The 19861-nt window shown below is 33.9% G+C and overlaps 2 protein-coding genes and 1 long non-coding RNA gene across 3 annotated transcripts; 2 read left to right on the top strand and 1 right to left on the bottom strand.

The window, feature by feature from the left end:
- Positions 1 to 4305: 4305 nt before the first annotated feature.
- LOC106396769 (homeobox-leucine zipper protein ATHB-14) lies at positions 4306 to 9458 on the top strand. The gene is made up of 18 exons (XM_013837246.3): positions 4306 to 5055; positions 5553 to 5712; positions 5807 to 5925; positions 6012 to 6102; positions 6214 to 6309; positions 6397 to 6510; positions 6607 to 6690; positions 6776 to 6931; positions 7019 to 7093; positions 7164 to 7270; positions 7350 to 7545; positions 7630 to 7818; positions 7896 to 7976; positions 8055 to 8195; positions 8270 to 8583; positions 8661 to 8775; positions 8859 to 9008; positions 9092 to 9458. The coding sequence occupies exons 1-18, from the start codon at positions 4841 to 4843 to the stop codon at positions 9236 to 9238; spliced, it is 2550 nt and encodes an 849-aa protein (XP_013692700.2). The 5' UTR covers positions 4306 to 4840; the 3' UTR covers positions 9239 to 9458.
- A 903-nt stretch (positions 9459 to 10361) lies between these two features.
- Positions 10362 to 12601, top strand: LOC106395176 (non-classical arabinogalactan protein 31). The gene is made up of 2 exons (XM_048753546.1): positions 10362 to 10758; positions 12113 to 12601. Exons 1-2 carry the CDS (start codon positions 10491 to 10493, stop codon positions 12421 to 12423), a joined length of 579 nt encoding a protein of 192 aa, XP_048609503.1. The 5' UTR covers positions 10362 to 10490; the 3' UTR covers positions 12424 to 12601.
- Positions 12602 to 14676: 2075 nt separating this feature from the next.
- On the bottom strand, positions 14677 to 15637 carry LOC125585108. Its single transcript, XR_007321995.1, has 3 exons — positions 15405 to 15637; positions 15165 to 15313; positions 14677 to 14929 (listed from the first exon to the last, which is right to left on the bottom strand). It is a non-coding gene; the product is annotated as an uncharacterized LOC125585108 (long non-coding RNA).
- Between the last annotated feature and the right edge of the window lie 4224 nt (positions 15638 to 19861).

Below are 19861 nucleotides of genomic sequence, written 5' to 3' on the forward strand. Positions count from 1 at the left end.
TACTTTGTGTGGGGAACTTGATGAAACAAGAGACCATCTTTTCTTTGCTTGTCCTTTCAGATATACTGTGTGGGACAATGTGGGTAGTCGGTTACTGGGTCAGCGAAGGGATCCAGACTGGTCTGATGCTCTTAGGTCGCTTCACCACACCCGGTTCCATCCTATGGACTCGATTTTGGTGAGATTGGTTTTTCAGATGACGATCTACTGTGTCTGGAGGGAGCGTAACGGGCGGAGACATCAAAAACCTTGGTCAAGAGCTGCTCAGATCACTCGTTCGATTGATCGAACAATGCAGAATCGTATCTCGTCCCTCAAGTACGGACCAAATCACAAGTTTGAAGGCTTAATGCGAAGATGGTTTGAAGTATCTCCCTAGTCTTTATACAGCTCTTTTGTTTTTTGGTCTATAGATTACATATTCTTTAATTAGCCAATTCTTTTGTAAAGGTTATTCCACAACTCAATAAATTTGAAATTTCATCAAAAAAAAAATGCGGGTATTTTACTAATGCATTAGTGTTAGATCATTTTTTTCATATCCCTCCCCTAGAAAATTATATGAGTCCATTTCAGATGAACAGCTAATGGTCTGGTTCAAACGCAGCAGTTGCAGTTGCGGGAGTTTGCGGATGTGGGTGGTTGCGGTTTCTAGTGGTTTTAAGAGATTTGTACGACTGGTTATGCAGTTAGAAATTGTTGCATTTGCGGGATACTTATGACTGGTTAACTACCAAATGCAGCAGTGGTTACATAATAAATTAACAATATTTACATTTTATATAATTATAAAAATATCAAAAATCATAACACTATAATAAATATAAAAACTATATTAAAAAATTTATAGTTTAAATTTTTAAAAACTTATAGAAAATATTTTTACTTTTAAATTTTATAATATTAATTAAAATATAATAGATATATTTTAGTATTTTATAGTTCCAATTTAAATTTTTTATTGAATATATTTATTTTTGTATTTATATTGTTAAAAAATAATTATCCTCCTGCAACCGTCCGCAACCGCAAACGCTAGTAGGAACCAGCTTTTGTATTTATGAGGTTTAGAGCGGTTTGAAACAGTTTAAAGCGGTTTGAGCAGCGGTTTAAAGCGGTTTGAGCGATTGTTGTAAAACGCCAGCAACTGCTACCAACCGCAAAAGCTGTGTTTGCGGGTGGCAGCGGGAAAACCAGTCATACCCTAAGTTGATATTAGGCATGGGCACAAATCAGATATTCGGGGTTTTGAAAGTATTTGTGATTTGCTTCGTATGTCACGGATATTCAATTTTTTTATTTGCTTTGCTTCGGAAAAATACAGATATTCGGAAAAACGGATATCCGGAAAATAAACAGATATTTGCGGATATTTACGAATACTTACAGATATCTCATATGTTTTGATTAATACAAATAATCTTAAAATTTTGATACAAATTTGTTTTGTAAAATATTTTTTTGCATGATATATATTATAAAAAATTAAAAGAAGTAGTGAATCTACATATTTTGTAATTTTTTGAACTTAGTTAACAGTTATAATAACACAAAACTTAAGAAAAAATTATAATTGTCATAAATGTGTTTATCTCTTCCTTTTATGTAATACTTTTATATAAGTAATAATGTGAATAGATTTTATCAAATCATATGTTAGAATAATAATTATATAATTTTATACATTAAAAACTTTAAATATAATCAAGATATACATGTATTTATATATTGACGGATCAGATCGGATATCCACTTCCCAAAATTTTAATATTTATGATTTGCTTCGATTTTAACGGATATTGATATTTAGTATTTGTTTTGCTTTGAAAGTTTACGGATATCTAGAAATTTCGGATCAAATCGAAACGAATAACGAATCGAATCAAATTTAACGGATAAAATGTTCAGCACTAATTGATATATAATAGAATAACTAACATATATGTATACATATTGCTTATAAATCAGATTATGAAAACTCTTGCTCTTTCTTTCAGCATTAATCTTTCTTTTACACGTACAATTCGTTTACGTGTATTATCAAAAGAAACCAACTAAGCTGATATATATATGATCGAGTAACTAAAATATATTGATGATGCGTCTGAGATCGGACAAGGAAAAACTCTTTTCCCTTTTTGCTTCTATCCTACTCTAAATTTTCTTTGGCAACGCATGCGCTTGTTGGAAAATACATGCGACACGGTGTAGTAACTAATTTACTTCTTTTGTTTTCGTTACATTTGCAGTGCGCTTCTGTAGTTTTGTAAATCCATGTCATTTAAATTCCGATCTTTGGTAACTTTTTTTTTTTTTTTTTTTTGCTTATCTTTGGTAACTTGGTAACACAGAAACTGATTTATTCTGTTAGTGATATAAACGTATTTTCACATTTTTACCTTGTGATCAGGTAACTTTACGAAATCAAGATATATGTCAGACCATTGTTATGTCGTAGCAAAATTTATGATATTCTACCATTCAACAGTACCCAAAGTGAAAATTTTCTAAACCAGGCCAACATTCTTTTCTAATTTTTAATTTTCTTTGATTAGCCTCGGAAATTAAAACAAATCAAAACCGAATTCTAGAAAAACAAACTTGTACAGTAGTTTCATATATACACTTTGACGTATACATGTCGTAGAACTATACCTCATCGTGATGCAAAAGAAACGTTTTGAGTGGCGCGAGAAGAAACCTCGTAATATTGTAGTGTAGTTAATTGAGTCAAGTGATTTTTTATGAAAAGAATAGAACTCGAAAATAATATATTTGGGTGTATTCGACAGATTGTATTTTTAATTACAAAAACGTTTTAACTAGGAACCGAAAAACAGACATAGGGGGCTACGTGGATGTATCTGCCATGTAGAAAATCGAAGCGCATGCACTAAGTTGGACTCATGATGAGACCTCACATGATCTTTCATTTAAGTTTACTCTCTTTCTCTCTCCGTATTATTATTAAATTGCGTATTATTTTATTTTTGCGTACCGTATATTAATACGTAGGCTGTAATTATAAGAAGTTAGCCGTTTGTCCAGGCATTCATTCTGTACAAATGGTTACTATACCGAATCGAGACTGTTACAGAACCAAACACAAATTGTACTGAACAATGCCACACCTGTCTTCTCCTTTTCTTGACTTTCTTGAAAACTAAAACGATGAAAACTAAATCGAATTCGTACCGAATGACTGAAAATATATTTTGACATGAAGTCATATCGAACTAGCTAAGCCAAAAACAATAATAACACTTCTGTTTTTTATTCCATAAAAGAAACAGTTTTCATTTTAGCAGAGTTTAATTACTTTTATTTAAATAAAGACCCTTCACGCTTCTCACACGCTCAGTGACATTCCATACAATGTTCCTCATGCAACAATCGAAACATCGTCAACGTAGTGCATACAGATATCTACGTACATACACACATGATGATAACATTGTACATAGTACATATATCAGCATCACCATCATGATGGATCATAGCGAGAAATAACCATGTTATGTCCTTCTCACAGAGAGAGAGACCCGTTTCGTCAAATATCCGTTTTCTTCCGACAACAATTTCATTTTTTTTGTTTCTCGAATAATTATATAAAAAAACAAAGATTGGCCCGTCTCTCTGCCTGCTTATTTAGTTAATTTTGATTTAATATATTATATATTATGTTGTTCAAAAAAAAAGAAATTATATATTACATTTTTTTATCATTACTGTTCTAGGTAGAGTAAAAAACAGCTGAGTTTTGCAGAGACTGTTTGCGTGTGTTGGCTTTTCACCTTTATTGTCTTTTCCCCTTTTATCCTGCTGAACCTTCAATTTAATTAATTGTTAATTCAATACAAAACAAGATTAATGATTTTGTTCATAACAACACCATTTCTAGTTTTATTCCTCTTTTTACAATATTTTTTTTTTTTTTTGTTTAACCAGTTGTTGGCCTTGCGGCCCACCACCTAGGCTCGGCGCCAGCCTTTGTCTGTACCTTTTTACGGGCTCTGGACACGCCTCCCCCTCCACGCGAGTCGAACAGCCGACCTCCCTTCCCTAAGGAGGTTCCCTAAGGAGGTAGTACCACTGGACTACGAGGTCCTGGGTAAACTCTTTTTACAATATTGAGCATAAACATTAAGATAATCAGTATTTTAAAAGACCTATGGTTGACAAAAAAAAACCTCTTAATAACAAAGAAAACATTTTTGATTTTTTTTTTTGCAGCACATACTAATTCAATTTCGTAAAAAAAAAGAAGCTTTTATGAAATTCAACCCACCTGGTTTTCCAATTTACATCTAGATCTTTCTTTTTTCCTCTACCTCTGTGCACTTGTGTTCTTGCATAGTCCTCTCTCTCTTCCTTCTCGCGCCACACAAAAGAAACAAAAAGTAATTTCTTTTACAGCTTAACATTTTTTGTACATGTCTTAAAAGGATCTCGAGATTGGCGCATGAGATAAAGACCCCTACTTTGCTTCCTCCTCTTATCTATCTTCTTCTCCTTCCTCTCGCCATTGCTCTCTGGCGTTTTCTCTCTTCCACCAAACAAAATATAACCGAAAGGAATCACACAAAAAAAGAAAGAATAATAAACAAACCAAAAGGAACTCTTCTTTTTTTCCTATCTCAAACTCTTTTTTTCCCACCATGAACGCTAGTGGAGGCTCTCTCTCTACCCAGAGAGCCTACCCTTGAAAAGAACCTATCAACTACACTAAACCAAAAAAAACCTAGGAGTCCTCGAAAGTCTCATTCTTTAACTTGAATCTCCATCTGGGTCTTCGTTAACTTCCTTAAAAAATTCGACTTTTGTTTTCACTGATTGAGCTATGATGGTCCACACGATGCACAGAGAGTCGCCGGATAAAGGGTTGGATTCCGGCAAGTATGTGAGGTACACGCCGGAGCAAGTGGAAGCTCTTGAGAGAGTTTACACTGAGTGCCCTAAGCCTAGCTCTCTCAGAAGACATCAACTCATTAGAGAGTCTCCCATTCTCTCCAACATCGAGCCCAAACAGATCAAAGTTTGGTTTCAGAACCGAAGGTGAAGTTACAACAAAACATTTTTTTTTAAATCTTAAGTTGTCTTTTTTTTCTTTCTTCTGGTTGATTGAATGTTTTCTTACCATAATATTATCTTTTTGTATTTAAGTGTATGAAGAAGACATATAAATTTGTTTTTTTCCTTGCTTAATAATTTTTCTTCATTGGTTTTATCTGAATGATTCTTTATTTTTGGATCTTAGTGATCATTATGTTTTGAAATTTAATGTAGATCCATGTCTTGTAAATCTCTCAGAGCAGGTAACTTTGTTCTGAATAAGCTTTGACACTGTTAAAACTTTAAAAACAAGAAAGTGACTTCTAGTTAAATTTGTCTTTGAATTCGTTTTGTAACATTTATTTCCGTCAAAAGTATATGAATAATTGGAAAATACATTAACTGTTCATGGACTATCATTTATTCACATCACACATGCAACATTTAAATTTATCTTGGCACAAATATATTGATGCTTCCTTTTGATTTGTTGATATTAGATGTAGAGAGAAGCAGAGGAAAGAAGCTGCTCGTCTCCAAACTGTCAACAGAAAGCTTAACGCCATGAACAAACTCTTGATGGAAGAGAATGATCGTCTACAGAAGCAAGTTTCCCACTTGGTCTATGAGAATGGCCACATGAAACACCAACTCCACACTGTAACATCTTCAACTTTTGTCTCTATTAAAACTCTATTATCATATTGTTATATATTTTTGCTTAATAGTTGTAACCTTTTATTTTGGAATGCAGGCTTCTGGGACGACCACAGACAACAGCTGTGAGTCTGTGGTCGTAAGTGGTCAGCAACATCAACAACAAAACTCTAATCATCCTCAGCATCTGCAACGTGATGCTAACAACCCAGCTGGGTGAGCTTCACTTGTCTACTCAGCTTCTTGATTTGTATCTTCAGTCTTTGTGATGTTTTTTTTTTTCAAATGTTTTTGGTTTTTAGTCTCCTTTCTATAGCAGAGGAGGCCCTCGCAGAGTTCCTTTCCAAGGCTACAGGAACTGCTGTTGACTGGGTTCAGATGATTGGTATGAAGGTAATAAACTCTGCAAGTTGGTATTAATCTCATTTCTGTTTCTTTTTTTTTTATTATGTTCCAATATAAACTTAATATTGTTTTGATGAACCTTCTTTTATGTGGTTGTAGCCTGGTCCGGATTCTATTGGCATAGTCTCTATTTCGCGCAACTGCAGCGGAATTGCAGCACGTGCCTGCGGCCTCGTGAGTTTAGAACCCATGAAGGTAAAGTGTGACAGTTTGTTTTCATTTACTTGTGTCTGTAATGTAATCAGGAGAAATGAGAATCTTGAATTGAACAAAAAACTGTAGGTTGCTGAAATCCTCAAAGATCGTCAATCTTGGCTCCGTGATTGTCGATGTGTGGATACTCTGAGTGTGATTCCTGCTGGAAACGGTGGTACTATCGAGCTTATATACACACAGGTCTGCCCCTATACTTGTAGTCTTCTAGTTGCACTTCCTTACAAGACTACCTACGGTTTGGACTTAAACCGTGCTTTTGTCACTTTGAATCATCAGATGTATGCTCCAACAACTTTAGCAGCAGCTCGTGACTTTTGGACGCTGAGATACAGCACATGTTTAGAAGATGGTAGCTATGTGGTAAGCTATTTAGATCTACTTTTTATGTTTTTTGGTTTCTATTTTTTTGAAACTGCTTCATGATGCTTTCTCTCACTGTCTTCAGGTTTGTGAGAGGTCGCTTACTTCTACAACTGGTGGCCCCAACGGGCCACCTTCTTCAAGCTTTGTGAGAGCTGAAATGCGACCAAGCGGGTTTCTCATCCGTCCTTGCGATGGTGGTGGTTCCATTGTCCACATTGTTGACCATGTTGATTTGGATGTAAGCCACAAAGTCAAATTGTTTCAAAACACATCAGTTCTGTTTATTAAATATGTTCCTGACTTTATTCTTTTCTAATTTCCCTAGGCTTGGAGTGTCCCTGAAGTTATGAGGCCTCTTTATGAATCTTCAAAGATTCTTGCTCAGAAAATGACCGTTGCTGTAAGTTTCAGCAACCTTGAACAACTTGGGATAATGTTTGTGGTTCTTATGTTTGGTTTATTTATTCCAGGCTCTGAGACATGCAAGGCAAATTGCACAAGAGACAAGTGGAGAAGTTCAGTACGGTGGAGGGCGTCAACCTGCGGTCTTAAGAACCTTCAGTCAAAAACTCTGTCGGTAAGTATCACCTCTATTGCTGCCAAGAGTTTGTTGTTTTCTCTCTCTTTCTAATTGTTTTAAGTTAATGAAACTTCAGGGGATTCAATGATGCTGTTAATGGTTTTGTGGATGATGGATGGTCACCATTGGGTAGTAATGACGGTGCAGAGGATATTAGTGTTATGATAAACTTGTCTCCTGGGAAGTTTGGTGGGCCGTCTCACTACGGTAGCTCATTCCTCCCAAGCTTTGGAAGTGGTGTTCTTTGTGCTAAGGCATCTATGCTATTGGAGGTACATCTTGGATAGAGGAATAAGTTTATTTTCTATATTTTGGTCTTTAGTTTAAACTAACTTGCATCTTTTTCTTGAATCAAGAACGTCCCACCAGCTGTGCTGGTTAGATTCCTTAGAGAACACCGCTCTGAATGGGCTGATTATGGTGTGGATGCTTATGCTGCTGCATCCCTCAGAGCAAGTCCTTTTGCTGTTCCTTGCGCTAGAGCTGGTGGCTTTCCGAGTAACCAAGTCATTCTCCCACTTGCGCAGACAGTTGAACATGAAGAGGTACTAAAGACTAAACAGCTTCACTTTTTTTCCTTCCCTCATTAACACTAAAACCTTTTTTGATTTTCTTGTTTCAGTTTCTTGAGGTGGTTAGACTTGAAGGTCATGCTTACTCACCTGAAGACATGGGTTTAGCTCGTGATATTTACTTGCTTCAGGTCCGACCTCATGGTTTCACATCGTCACAGTTCGTTGGTTCTCTTATTGACATTTTTGATCGTTGATTCATTCCACAGCTTTGTAGCGGTGTTGATGAAAATGTGGTTGGAGGTTGTGCACAGCTTGTCTTTGCTCCTATTGATGAATCATTTGCTGATGATGCACCTTTGCTTCCTTCTGGTTTCCGAGTCATACCTCTTGAACATAAATCAACCCCGGTAATATATCAAAATCTCATTTAATTAAATATATATATTCTGATGCAATAATCTAATCTCTTACTGTCATATAGAACGGTGCATCTGGGAACCGTACGTTGGATTTAGCATCGGCTTTAGAAGGATCAACACGTCAAGGAAGTGAAGCTGGCCCAAATGGTTGTAACTTTAGGTCGGTAGTGACCATAGCATTCCAGTTCACATTTGATAACCACACAAGAGACAGTGTTGCTTCAATGGCACGTCAGTACGTGAGAAGCATAGTGGGATCTATACAGAGGGTTGCTCTAGCCATTGCTCCTCGTCCTGGTTCTAGTATCAGTCCAATGTCTGCTCCCACTTCCCCTGAAGCTCTCACTCTGGTCCGTTGGATCTCCCGGAGTTACAGGTACTTTTAGCATTCTAGTTTTCTATCTAAGCTGAGTGTTTATTTGGTCTAAACTCTATTCTTATTGGCTGTTGTAGAGTTCACACTGGTGCAGATCTCTTTGGCTCTGATTCTCAAACCAGTGATGACACATTGCTGCGTCAACTCTGGAGCCACACTGATGCAATCTTGTGCTGCTCGCTCAAAACAAACGTAAGTGACTGACTACATGTCTCTGCTTCTAAGGACATGTTTTCCAATTTTTTGAGATGGGTGTGACAAGATCTCTTTTGTAGGCTTCACCGGTTTTCACATTTGCAAACCAAACCGGTTTAGACATGCTGGAAACTACTCTTGTAGCACTTCAAGACATAATGCTAGACAAGACACTAGACGAGTCTGGTCGTAAAGCTCTTTGCTCTGAGTTCCCCAAGATCATGCAACAGGTTTTTTTTTGTTTACTTGATGATTCTTTTGCCATTTTCTCGAAAAAATCATTCTGACTCGGAATCTTGATTATTTTGTGTAGGGATATGCTCATCTTCCTGCGGGTGTGTGTGAATCAAGCATGGGGAGATTGGTATCTTACGAGCAGGCAACAGTGTGGAAAGTTCTTGAAGACGATGAGTCAAACCATTGCTTAGCATTCATGTTCGTGAATTGGTCGTTCGTTTGAAGAAAAGAGTAAGGAAGACCAGGTTGCTTTCTTCCCCCATGGAAGGTTATTTATGTAAGATATTAGACTTAGGGTGCTATTATGCTAAACAGTGTTTTGAAATTCATGGACTAATATGTATTATGACTTATGTATGATCCCTTAATGGATTGTTTCTTTGTTCGTATGTTATGGCAGGATATTGTTATGATGATGTTATTTTGTCTTTTTTGTTGTGCTAGTTTGCTTTTGCAAGAGTTTGATGTTAATTAAGTCTTTTTTGTTGTGCTAGTCCTAGCCTTTTGTTCTACGTTGCACATATTGAGCTGCATGTAGCTAAAAAAATCATAAAGAAAAAAGAGTTCAAAAGTCGACAAGAAACTGTTTAAAATTTGGAACCATCAGATTTATTTACGAACCAAAATTTTTTTTAGTAATGAAGATAAGATAAATGAAATTTAGAAAATAAATTTGTTTACACATGGGACATAACTTTTCATCTATATCTTAGTAACAAAAATAATTGGGATAGGTTTGTAGTTTGGAGTACGTATATCAATATTTAGAGAATAAATATCTTTTAATTATTGAAAAGGAATGATGTTAGATTCGTGTATTCTGGGAGAGGAGTGCAGGGTGGTCCAGTTTGACTATAGGTGCTAAGCTGTGTAAGCCGTTTCTAGCACTGCAAAATATTTAAAGATTGGATCTGCATGAAATCTTCACAGTAAATGAATCTATAAATTTCACAAATTTAAATTGAGATCGTATCTATCATAAGAAAATTAGAGAAACCTATAAAAGTTCCCCCTTCCCCCCCACCCCGTAGCTGACTATTTTAGTGAATACATTTTAAATGTTTTTGCATTCTATACCAAGTGACCAATTTGGCAAAAGAGCGTAGCAAAAAAAAAATGTCGCAATAACATTTATATTCTTAAAGGAAATTAGCATAGTTTCCAATTGTAGTTGTCACAAAAACACGGATTGAACTTTTAAATGTATTATAAATAGTGAGATATGATCATCATTTCTGTTTTTTTTTTCCGGTTTGTCTGGCATCAATGGAGAATATGGTGGTATATTTTATAAAAATAATCATATGCAGTTATTTACTACTAATACATTGGTGCACTATCTAGTATTTATTTATGGGTTTTGAAATTCATTTTTTCTTGGGTAATTTTTAATGCAAAAAATAATAAACCTATATGAGTTTAATCACCAATGACAACTAGCCAACTAGTCCTGGCCTTTTATTAGTGCTTTAAATATGGCCTTTAATGAGAGCATCCTGCTTCACTCACTATCACTAAAACAAAGAACAGAAATGGGAACTTCAGTAATAAAAGCTCTCAAATATCTTCTACTTTTCAACATCTCCTTGACCTTCATCTACACCAATGAAGTCTCCGCTTCTCCAGTGACTCTACCGGCGGCAAAGATGAGCCGTAGACTTGTGGCGGTTCAAGGCATGGTTTATTGCAAGTCTTGCAAGTACTCCGGCATTAATACGCTCCTAGAAGCATCTCCTCTTCAAGGTTGTTACATTATAATCTCTGGTCTCTTTTAATTTTTCTAATTATTTTAGTCTCGTAGATCTATAACTTTATAAGTTAATTTTCACATGAGCTGGATTGACCTTGTCTTCGTTTTTTTTTCATCGTTGCATGTTTAGGAGGTTTACTTCCATGACATAATCTTCACAATGCATGCATTAGGTTCTCGCAAAAAATACATCACATCAAACTTTATGGCTGCAAAATTTTTGGATTAATTAACTTTTGTTCAAAGAGATTAGTCTGATGAATTTAGTTTAAAGACTCGTTTACTTACCATGCATGCATTGTTAGGCTGATTTTCCCATGAAATAATTTGAATGAATGATATTAATCCAACAAACTGATGTGATTAAGAGCACTAATTGTCTGGTATCTTAAGGTAGATCTCACTAAAAGTAAAAAAAGGTTAGGGTAAATGCATTTTCAATAGTTCTAGGAAAAATGCATTTTCAAAAATTGACACCAATGACCTCTTTAAAAGATAATATATCATGATTTTGGGTTACACATTCGTCGAATCTCTCGTGCCAGTTGGCTTTCATGCACAAAACGTATTTTCGTCCTGGCTTTCATGCACAACAATTTATTTTCCTCCTTTTCTACTCTTTGCAATTTTACGACTGTTTTATCTATACTATTAAATCAGAATCCTATTGTCTTTTTTATCTTAGCATGCCCTTTTCTTTACTAACATTGCATGTTTCATTAAGGGCAATCAAGTAATATTAATAACACATCTATATTGGGCCATTTTTTGGATCAAGCCCACTGTCCACATCATATCTCTCTTGGGCCATTTGAGCCGATTAAGAAATCAGATTCAATTCTCACATTTTTTTTTCCTTTAGGCCATTGAATCCAAGTTCAAATAATTTTTTTCCAACCATTCTTAATTTTTTTTTTCTTAATATAATTTAAGCATTCATAAAAAAAAATTGATTTTTTCATTGAAAAGTATAAATCTTTATTAAAAGTATATAATTATTTTTATTAAAAATATTAACCACATAATAAAATTAATTTATCAGAGTTATATCAACTTAATTTATTAAAGAAATACAGTTTAATTTTTTAAACATAAATAGTCATTTAAAATGAAACACGATAAAGAAAGATAAAATTTTTAAGTCTTTTATAAAATAAAACACAAATATATGAAATATGACGCTAAATATTTGTCAATTAAAAAAAAAAGGAAAATAAATCCGCCCTTTCAAAGCGCGGATCAAAATCTAGTTTTTCTTAAAGCTAAATCCTTAAATCAAGCTTCTAATATTAATCATTGAATAGCTGATATATATTTATTGAGATCTTTTTAATGTTTCACCGACAGGAGCGACTGTAAAGTTTGCATGCAACAACACAAAGAGAGGTGTGACGATGGAGACAAAGACGGACAAAAACGGATACTTTTTCATGTTAGCTCCGAATAAACTCACCACCTACGGTTTCCACACATGCCGGGCTTGGCCCACGAACCCAGGTCCCGCGGCTGCTACGGTGACATGCACCGTCCCTTCACAGCTCAATAATGGAACCACCGGTGCTATGCTTAAGCCTTCTAAATCAATCAACATAGCTGAACGCGGCTACGTTTTATTCTCTGTTGGTCCCTTCGCGTTTGAACCGGCATGTACTCGTTGAAGTCTCGACTTTCTTCTTTATGTATGTGTGTGCTTGCTTGTTATGACTATCCATCACTAGTGCTTTAAATGTTTTCATCGTCGTGTTTGCTTTTTTAGTATGTTCACGTTTTAAAGCTCGTCTTGGTAGACATTTTGAGATTGTTGGTGTGTTTGATTTCCTATATATCCTTATTGCTTTTCTCTTCTTCACAACTGACAAACCAAATTTTTGTAAAGCAACCTTGTAATGTGTACCACGGTGAATCGGTGGTACAATGCTATCCTAACCATGTCTTTAGGTCATCTAAAGGGATATACGCAAGCTGATACTATTAACATCCTCTCATGAGCTCTTTTTGGAGATGACGGTATATGTATGCACATAGTGGTTTTGAAAATTCTATTCTTCTATTTGAGTGTAGTTCTTTAAGTGGAGATTATTATCCTATCATCATTAAGAGAATACCATTACACATTAATGAAAACAAAAGTGTAAACTACAGTGATGTTTTTGCGAGTTCTCAAAGGTTGGGTTGATGGTAAGAATGCAATATATAAATAAAAATAATTCAATTATGAAAATATAATAGAGCTACAATTTTCATTAAGCGAAAACATTATTATATCGAAGAACAACGATAAATTTTGCAGAGTCGATCTGCTATTTAGGTCATTTAAAAATAACAAAAAAAGGACAGCTAGATAATTGGTAACATGAGTTATTCATCACTCCAACACCGTTTGATGAGTTTTGGGGCGCAAAACAAGCCAGCAACAATAGCCGAGATGATGATGACCGCCACAAAGACGATGGTTAGGATGTAACCTGTATCCATTTTTTCTTGACAAGCCTTTGGGTCTTTCTAATTTTTCTTCTCTTCTTTAACCTACTAGTCAATTGTACTCATATATTTATACTGTATTTTCGACGCTGAGTTAACATTTTTGTAGGTAAGTCACAGAATTTTGGAAAGTTTAGATTTTCTCATCAAGGAGCATTAACTAGTGAAAATTGGGAATGTTTACAATTATGGTATTTGAGTAATTGTCACGAATATATCACTAGATTCTTTCTTAAACATTCTAAGAAAGCATAAAGTTGTGATATTTACAGATAGTAAAAATGTCGTTTTTTGTAACATATATAACTCATTATTTCCTTTTCCCCAATATTTGTTTCTCACATGCTCACTTAATTCCTCTTTTTTTTTTTAACTTTTAAGTTCAAAAGCTTCCTTTTCTACGATAACTTCTCTTAATTTTTTTGAGTTTTTTTTTCTTTTTTTCTAAAGTTATTATGTTGTATGGGTGTGACTGGTAATCCATGAATAGAAAAAGAATGAATATGAATAAAATTTTGGGAATGATGAAGAATGACGGTTCTTTATTAAAATTAACAATGAACAAATTTACATTATAATTCTCTACAAAAAAAGAATGAAAAGGAACTAAGAAAAAAAATATTCCTGTTGAATGATAATCTTTTTAAGGAACATTAAGAAATGTAGTGTTTCTATTCATTCCCTTGGTTTGAATAGTAACCAAGAGAATGAAGAGAAACATTACATTCCTTAACGTTCTTTAAAAAAATTACCATTTATGAGAAATATTTTTTCCTATTCATTCCTTCTCATTTCTTTTTTTATAGAGAATTATAATGCAATTTTGTTCTTTGTTAATTTTGATAAAGAATCCTCATTCTTCTCATTCCCAAACTTTTATTCATATTCATTCTTTTTCTATTCATTAAGAATTCTTAGGGTGTGATTGGTAACCATCAAGAAACATTAGGAACGGAGAAGAAAAGAATGAATAGGAATAAAATTTTGGAAATGATGAGAAATAAGGGTTTCTTATCAAAATTAACAAGGAACAAATTTGCATTATAATTCTCTACAAAAAAAAGAATGAAAAAGAATGAAGAGGAAAAAACATTCCTCATGAATGGTAACATTTTTGAAGAACGTTAAGGAATGTAGTGTTCCTCTTCATTCACTTGGTTACTATTCAAACCCTTAATGTTCCTTGATGGATACCACACTTGTGTATGACAAGTAAATAAATTTATGGTAACATTTTACCGTCTCTACACGTTCACATTAACACATTGTGTTCTTGCCAGAAGACAAGCCAAGCCACACACCACAAACTAGAATAGCATAAATTTATTCTTTTTTCAACAGCTCTGGTTTGGTCCTTGTTATGGTAACATTTTACCGTCTCTACACGTTCACATTAACACATTGTGTTCTTGCCAGAAGACAAGCCAAACCACACACCAACAAACTAGAATAGCATAAATTTATTCTTTTTTCAACAGCTCTGGTTTGGTCCTTGTTATATAATTACATGAGTTGATAGAACCATATATGGTTATTTTTTGTGACAAAGACTGTCAAAGAGCGATACTAGTAAACTCTTCACCAATCCATACCGAGTTGCTTGGAGAGGAATAAATTATCAAGATATGTGATTAGGTGCCGATGCATTGACATAGCTTTCCATCTGTATCTTAGCCTCCGCTTCTGTAATAAACAAAGAGATAGAGAGAGATGTATCAAAACATATTGAACTCTCAGTTGACTGAAGTAGAAACTCCTATAACTAAATCAAATCTTTAAATCATAATGTGTCTACTGCAGATGCCAAGATCAATCTAAAAGATATTTCTCTCATCAAGAGTATATAGAGTGCATTACGAGAATATGAATCGAGTTAGTAGAGTACTGCATCAAGAGTATATAGAGTATGAGGACTCACCTTCCTCATTGAGCATCTTAAGTAGGTGAGTTCTTGTAGGAAGAGCGTACATCCCTAAAGCCACAGCTTTCCGTATAGCCCATTCATGGTGAGGAGCAAACAGTTAAGCATAAGACTTGGATGCTGGATCATTTAAAGAGTTATCACCTCTGCATATAATATCGAATACACATTTAATCATCTCATTATCTAAGCCAACAAAAAAGATCAGAAACTACAACTTTCTTTTACTTCAACGACCTTGTTGCAATCATCAGCAACTAAAAAGAGAAACTACACAGTTCGGAGAAGCCACGGTGGTTGCTAGTTCCTTGAAAGCCGTGGAGATTTTTCTGAGCGGCCTATCTGCGTTCGAATCATATTATTGCCTCAGAATCTACTTTGCTTCTCGAAAAGAGAATTCGCTGATCATTTCTGTATATGTTTGGTATTCGGTTTATAGATATCCTTCTTCCGGATAATATTATATCCTCACCCGAGTTTATGAGTCAATGTTGGTGTGACAAAAACCGAATCAAACCGAGTTTATGGTAAATGGTTTATTTGACAAGAGACTGGAGAAATAGCTTATTTCACTGGCAGATATAGAAAATTTCAGCAATGGAAGAGGAGGCATCAAGCTCCATGGGCTCTAAGCATCCCTTGTCAGTCAAACAAGCCAAGATCAAAGCCTTGAGAAAGCAAAATACTTAAACTCTGTTGAGGAGAAAGAGAAGGGGTTCCAAGTAGGGTCGGGCCTGGATACAAGCCCATCAAGCATTTGCTTGAGGGCCGATCAAGATAAAAATATTTTGGGACCAATTTTTTCCAAGGATTAAGTAGTAGAGATGGTGTAAGTTGCTCCAATTTGAGTTGCCTGTCCATAGTTCGAATGTTGTCTAGTGCTGTTAAGGGGCCAATTTTTTTTTCTGGCTTCTAGTTTGCCAAATGTCAGGCACGGCCTGGTTCCAAGGCTTGAGAAAGAGAAGGTGTTCCAAGGCTTGAGATACCTGTACTTTACACTTTTGTATTCAGATTCACTCTCAATCATATACTATTCAATTCATCTTCGTTTTAGCGATATTCTTGATCAATAAAAAAGAAGAAGCCTTTTTCCATCTAAAAATCACATACAAATAGTCATTTTATTCATTACTTATTCATTACGTTAGATTTTGTCCAAAAATAAACAAAAAGAAAAAAAATCATGACGTTAGATTAAACCTTAACCCTGACTTGTAAATGGATTCTTTAGTTTATCAGTTACAAGATTGCTTTTACAGAGCCCCAAGGCTGAGCTTTCATATGGTCCAAGTCTCTAAAGACCCGCGAATTATACTACCAATTTAGTTGTTACCAAATCTAATAATGTAAATATGTAAATCTAATAATGTAAACTAGATTTTGATCCGCGCGAATGCGCCGATATTTTTTTTTAACGGTCTATTTATTTTTTTTATCACTATTTGTTTTTGTGGAAGCCTCCTTAATTAGTCCAGTGGTTTGATTAAGGGTTCATTAATGCTTCTACACCATGAGGTCTGGGGTTCAAACCCTAAAAAACGCAAATTATGCAGATTATGGAGAAAAAAGTTACAAGAGGTCTTCAACATCGTGCTTGGCGTATCGTCGAACATGGATCTCATAGGGCGGCTCGGAGTAACGCAGTCAGACGTGCATTCTCATATGATGGTAGAATTATCGACTGTAGAATCGTCTATGTAATATTTCTCATCGTTGTAATAGCATAATTAATCAGACTTCAAAAAAAAAACATTCCTTTTTATTTAAATTATCATAAAACCCAGAATATTTGTTTTTACAGATTAGTTAAACGTGATTTGAAAGATTTTGTTAGTTAATGATTTACTTTATTTGTTATGATGACTGAATCAGGGGAGAATTGGAATGTTATTGAGTTTAGGAATAATCGGATTTATTAGTTTTAAAGAATAGCTTGATTTGCAAGTTTTGAATTACGATATCTTGTTCAATCGTACATTTTTATATAGTTTTATTTATGATGATTGCGTGGAAGTAGGAAACATTTTGGGAATACTAACTATAATATATTTTGGTATTCTCCAACATAAATACGTTTTAAAAAAATATAATAACATTTTATACATGTTACAAACCATAGGATTGATAATAATATATCTATCTTATTAAAACATAAACATTAAAACTTCTTCTAGGTGGATTTTTAAATTGAACATCACATTATTATTCATATCATAACCTTATATTTGCTTAAACAATTCAATATCAACCACCTTTCATTTAACTCCACCGTAAGATCTATCTTATTATATGTTTTACATTATACTTCTATTATTATACATCTATTAAACAAAACATCTATTATGGGATGATTGGTAAGTATTGTAGTTTTATATTTTTTTGCTGTAGAATTTAATCTGTAGATTTATTTGTTGTAGCTTTCCTTGCTGTAGATTTCTAAAGCACTAATTTTTTACTCTGGAAATAAAGCTCTCTACAGCCATATTTTGATTTTGTAGAGATTTTTTTGTTGTGAGTTTTTTAAGGAAAGCAAAGCTCGATTGGTGGACATATATAGCTGTAGACTAAATTTTGGCTGTCCAGAGCATCTACAGCCCAAACCAATCATCCCCATAGTATACTCAAATTATCATATTTATATTATATCATAGTACAAATATAACAAACCCTCTTTTTATTATAGTCAAATGAATACAACAAATGTCTCCAATCAAATATTTTGATCGGCATGCTTACGTACCTGCTATAAGATAGATAAGAATAAAAATTAATATTACACATGTTACAATAATTCTGGGAAAACAAGTCACTGCATCACGAGTCAGTCATTAGCAAGTCGAGTCAGCGAGTCATTAGCAAGTTGAGTCGACCGCGAGTCATTAGCAAGTTGAGTCGACCGCGAGTCATTAACGAGTCGAGTCGACTGCAAGTCATTAACGAGTCCTTAGCCAGTCATTATACAATTCCGAACATCTTGGTCTGGTTATCTCCTAAACCAATTGATTAAATTAACTAAACTGATTATGGAAAAACCTCTTCTCCAAGTTAACGAGAATGTACTAATGTATATTCTTATTTCAATAACAGAAACATCAACTTTTACTTTAAAAAAATCGACAATGGAAAAACCCCTTCTCCAAGTTGAGTCTACTATGGCTAAAACCTCAGTTACAATCAAATATTTCCAATCAAATTGCCAGATTTGAAAAATCATGAATATGGAAAACCTCATTCTCCAAGTTTATTCTACTAGACCTAAAATTTCGGTGTCAATAAAATCCGGAGAATTTGTAATTATTTTACCTAACTTAATAGGTTAGGGAATACCATTTCCTCCCACTATAATGTGTCCATAAATACTTGTCGATATCATTCATCATTCGACATTCACAAAAAGCTCCCAAAAAGCACAATGTCGAAAGAAAGACATCGACCAAGAAAACATACAGATAATGTAAGAAGCTGGCATGTCTCAATCGAGCATATTGATAGCCGATCTTATATAGGAATTGATAATTCTATCAAGAAACAAATAAATCTGAATAAGAACAAAATAATGAGTATCGATTGAATATTGAAAACAAAGAATAAGAATATATATTCTAACCTTTAACGAGTATATCTATCAATTGGTTTGCTCTGTTTTACGAGAATGAGGAAAGAAATTTTGGGGTTCTCTGAATTCCTAAATTTTGATCGGGTTACAGATACTTTTTCAACATGAATTGATGACTTCCAAGAGGAACAAACACGTTTAGAAAAAAGACATGTTTATGTCTTTAGAAGAAAATAAAACAAAGAAAAAGAAATATTGGGTAACCGTTTTTATTTTTTTTATTTTTTTCCTGTACAAGTACTGTTGTTACTAATGGGCTTATTAATTTGATATGGACATGTGCATTTACAATAAAATTTTGCTTTATGGATCATAATAGTTAGATTGCCGATAAATATAAAACAAAAACATTTTTTTATTGCACTTAACTTTTTAACCAAACATTGTTATTCTTTATTTATTAAACCTCTTGCATACACATTGAAAATACTATTCTATTAATAAAACAAATTGAAACTATAATTTTTTTTCGATTAGTACAGTTTCATTTAAATTTTGACCAAATAAAAAATTTTATATCTAAATATTTATACAAACATTTATATATCCGCATCGGGTTAATCTTTTAAGTATTTTTAATTTGTTTTTTGACGCGTTTGTTTGTTTATCTACCTTATTATTACAATTATTTTATTAGAATTTAATGAAGACTTGGGATGTTAGTCTATATTGTATTGGTTAATATTATATTAGTATTTTCACCTTACATCTATATTTATAATACACTGATATGTCAATCCAAATCGTATTGGTTACTTTTAGATTAGTGTACAACACATCTATAACACACTGTTATTTCAATCCAAATCGTATTAGTCAATATTATATTAGTGTTTTCACTGCACGGTTATATCTCTAATACACCGATGAAAACTACTAATACAAAATACAGTTTTTATATTGTTCTTTAAACATAAAATGGAATTGGACAAACTTGAAATGTGTTAAAACAAAAATAAAACCCGCGCGGTCGCGCTGGTCATGATCTAGTACGCTGTTACAAACCATACGATTGATCATAAAAATATCCGAGTAAACACAAAAATGCATACATGAAATTAATGGTTTAGATGAGTAA

The sequence above is a fragment of the Brassica napus genome, chromosome C4, assembly GCF_020379485.1.
Source record: "Brassica napus cultivar Da-Ae chromosome C4, Da-Ae, whole genome shotgun sequence".
Classification (NCBI taxonomy): Eukaryota; Viridiplantae; Streptophyta; class Magnoliopsida; order Brassicales; family Brassicaceae; genus Brassica; species Brassica napus.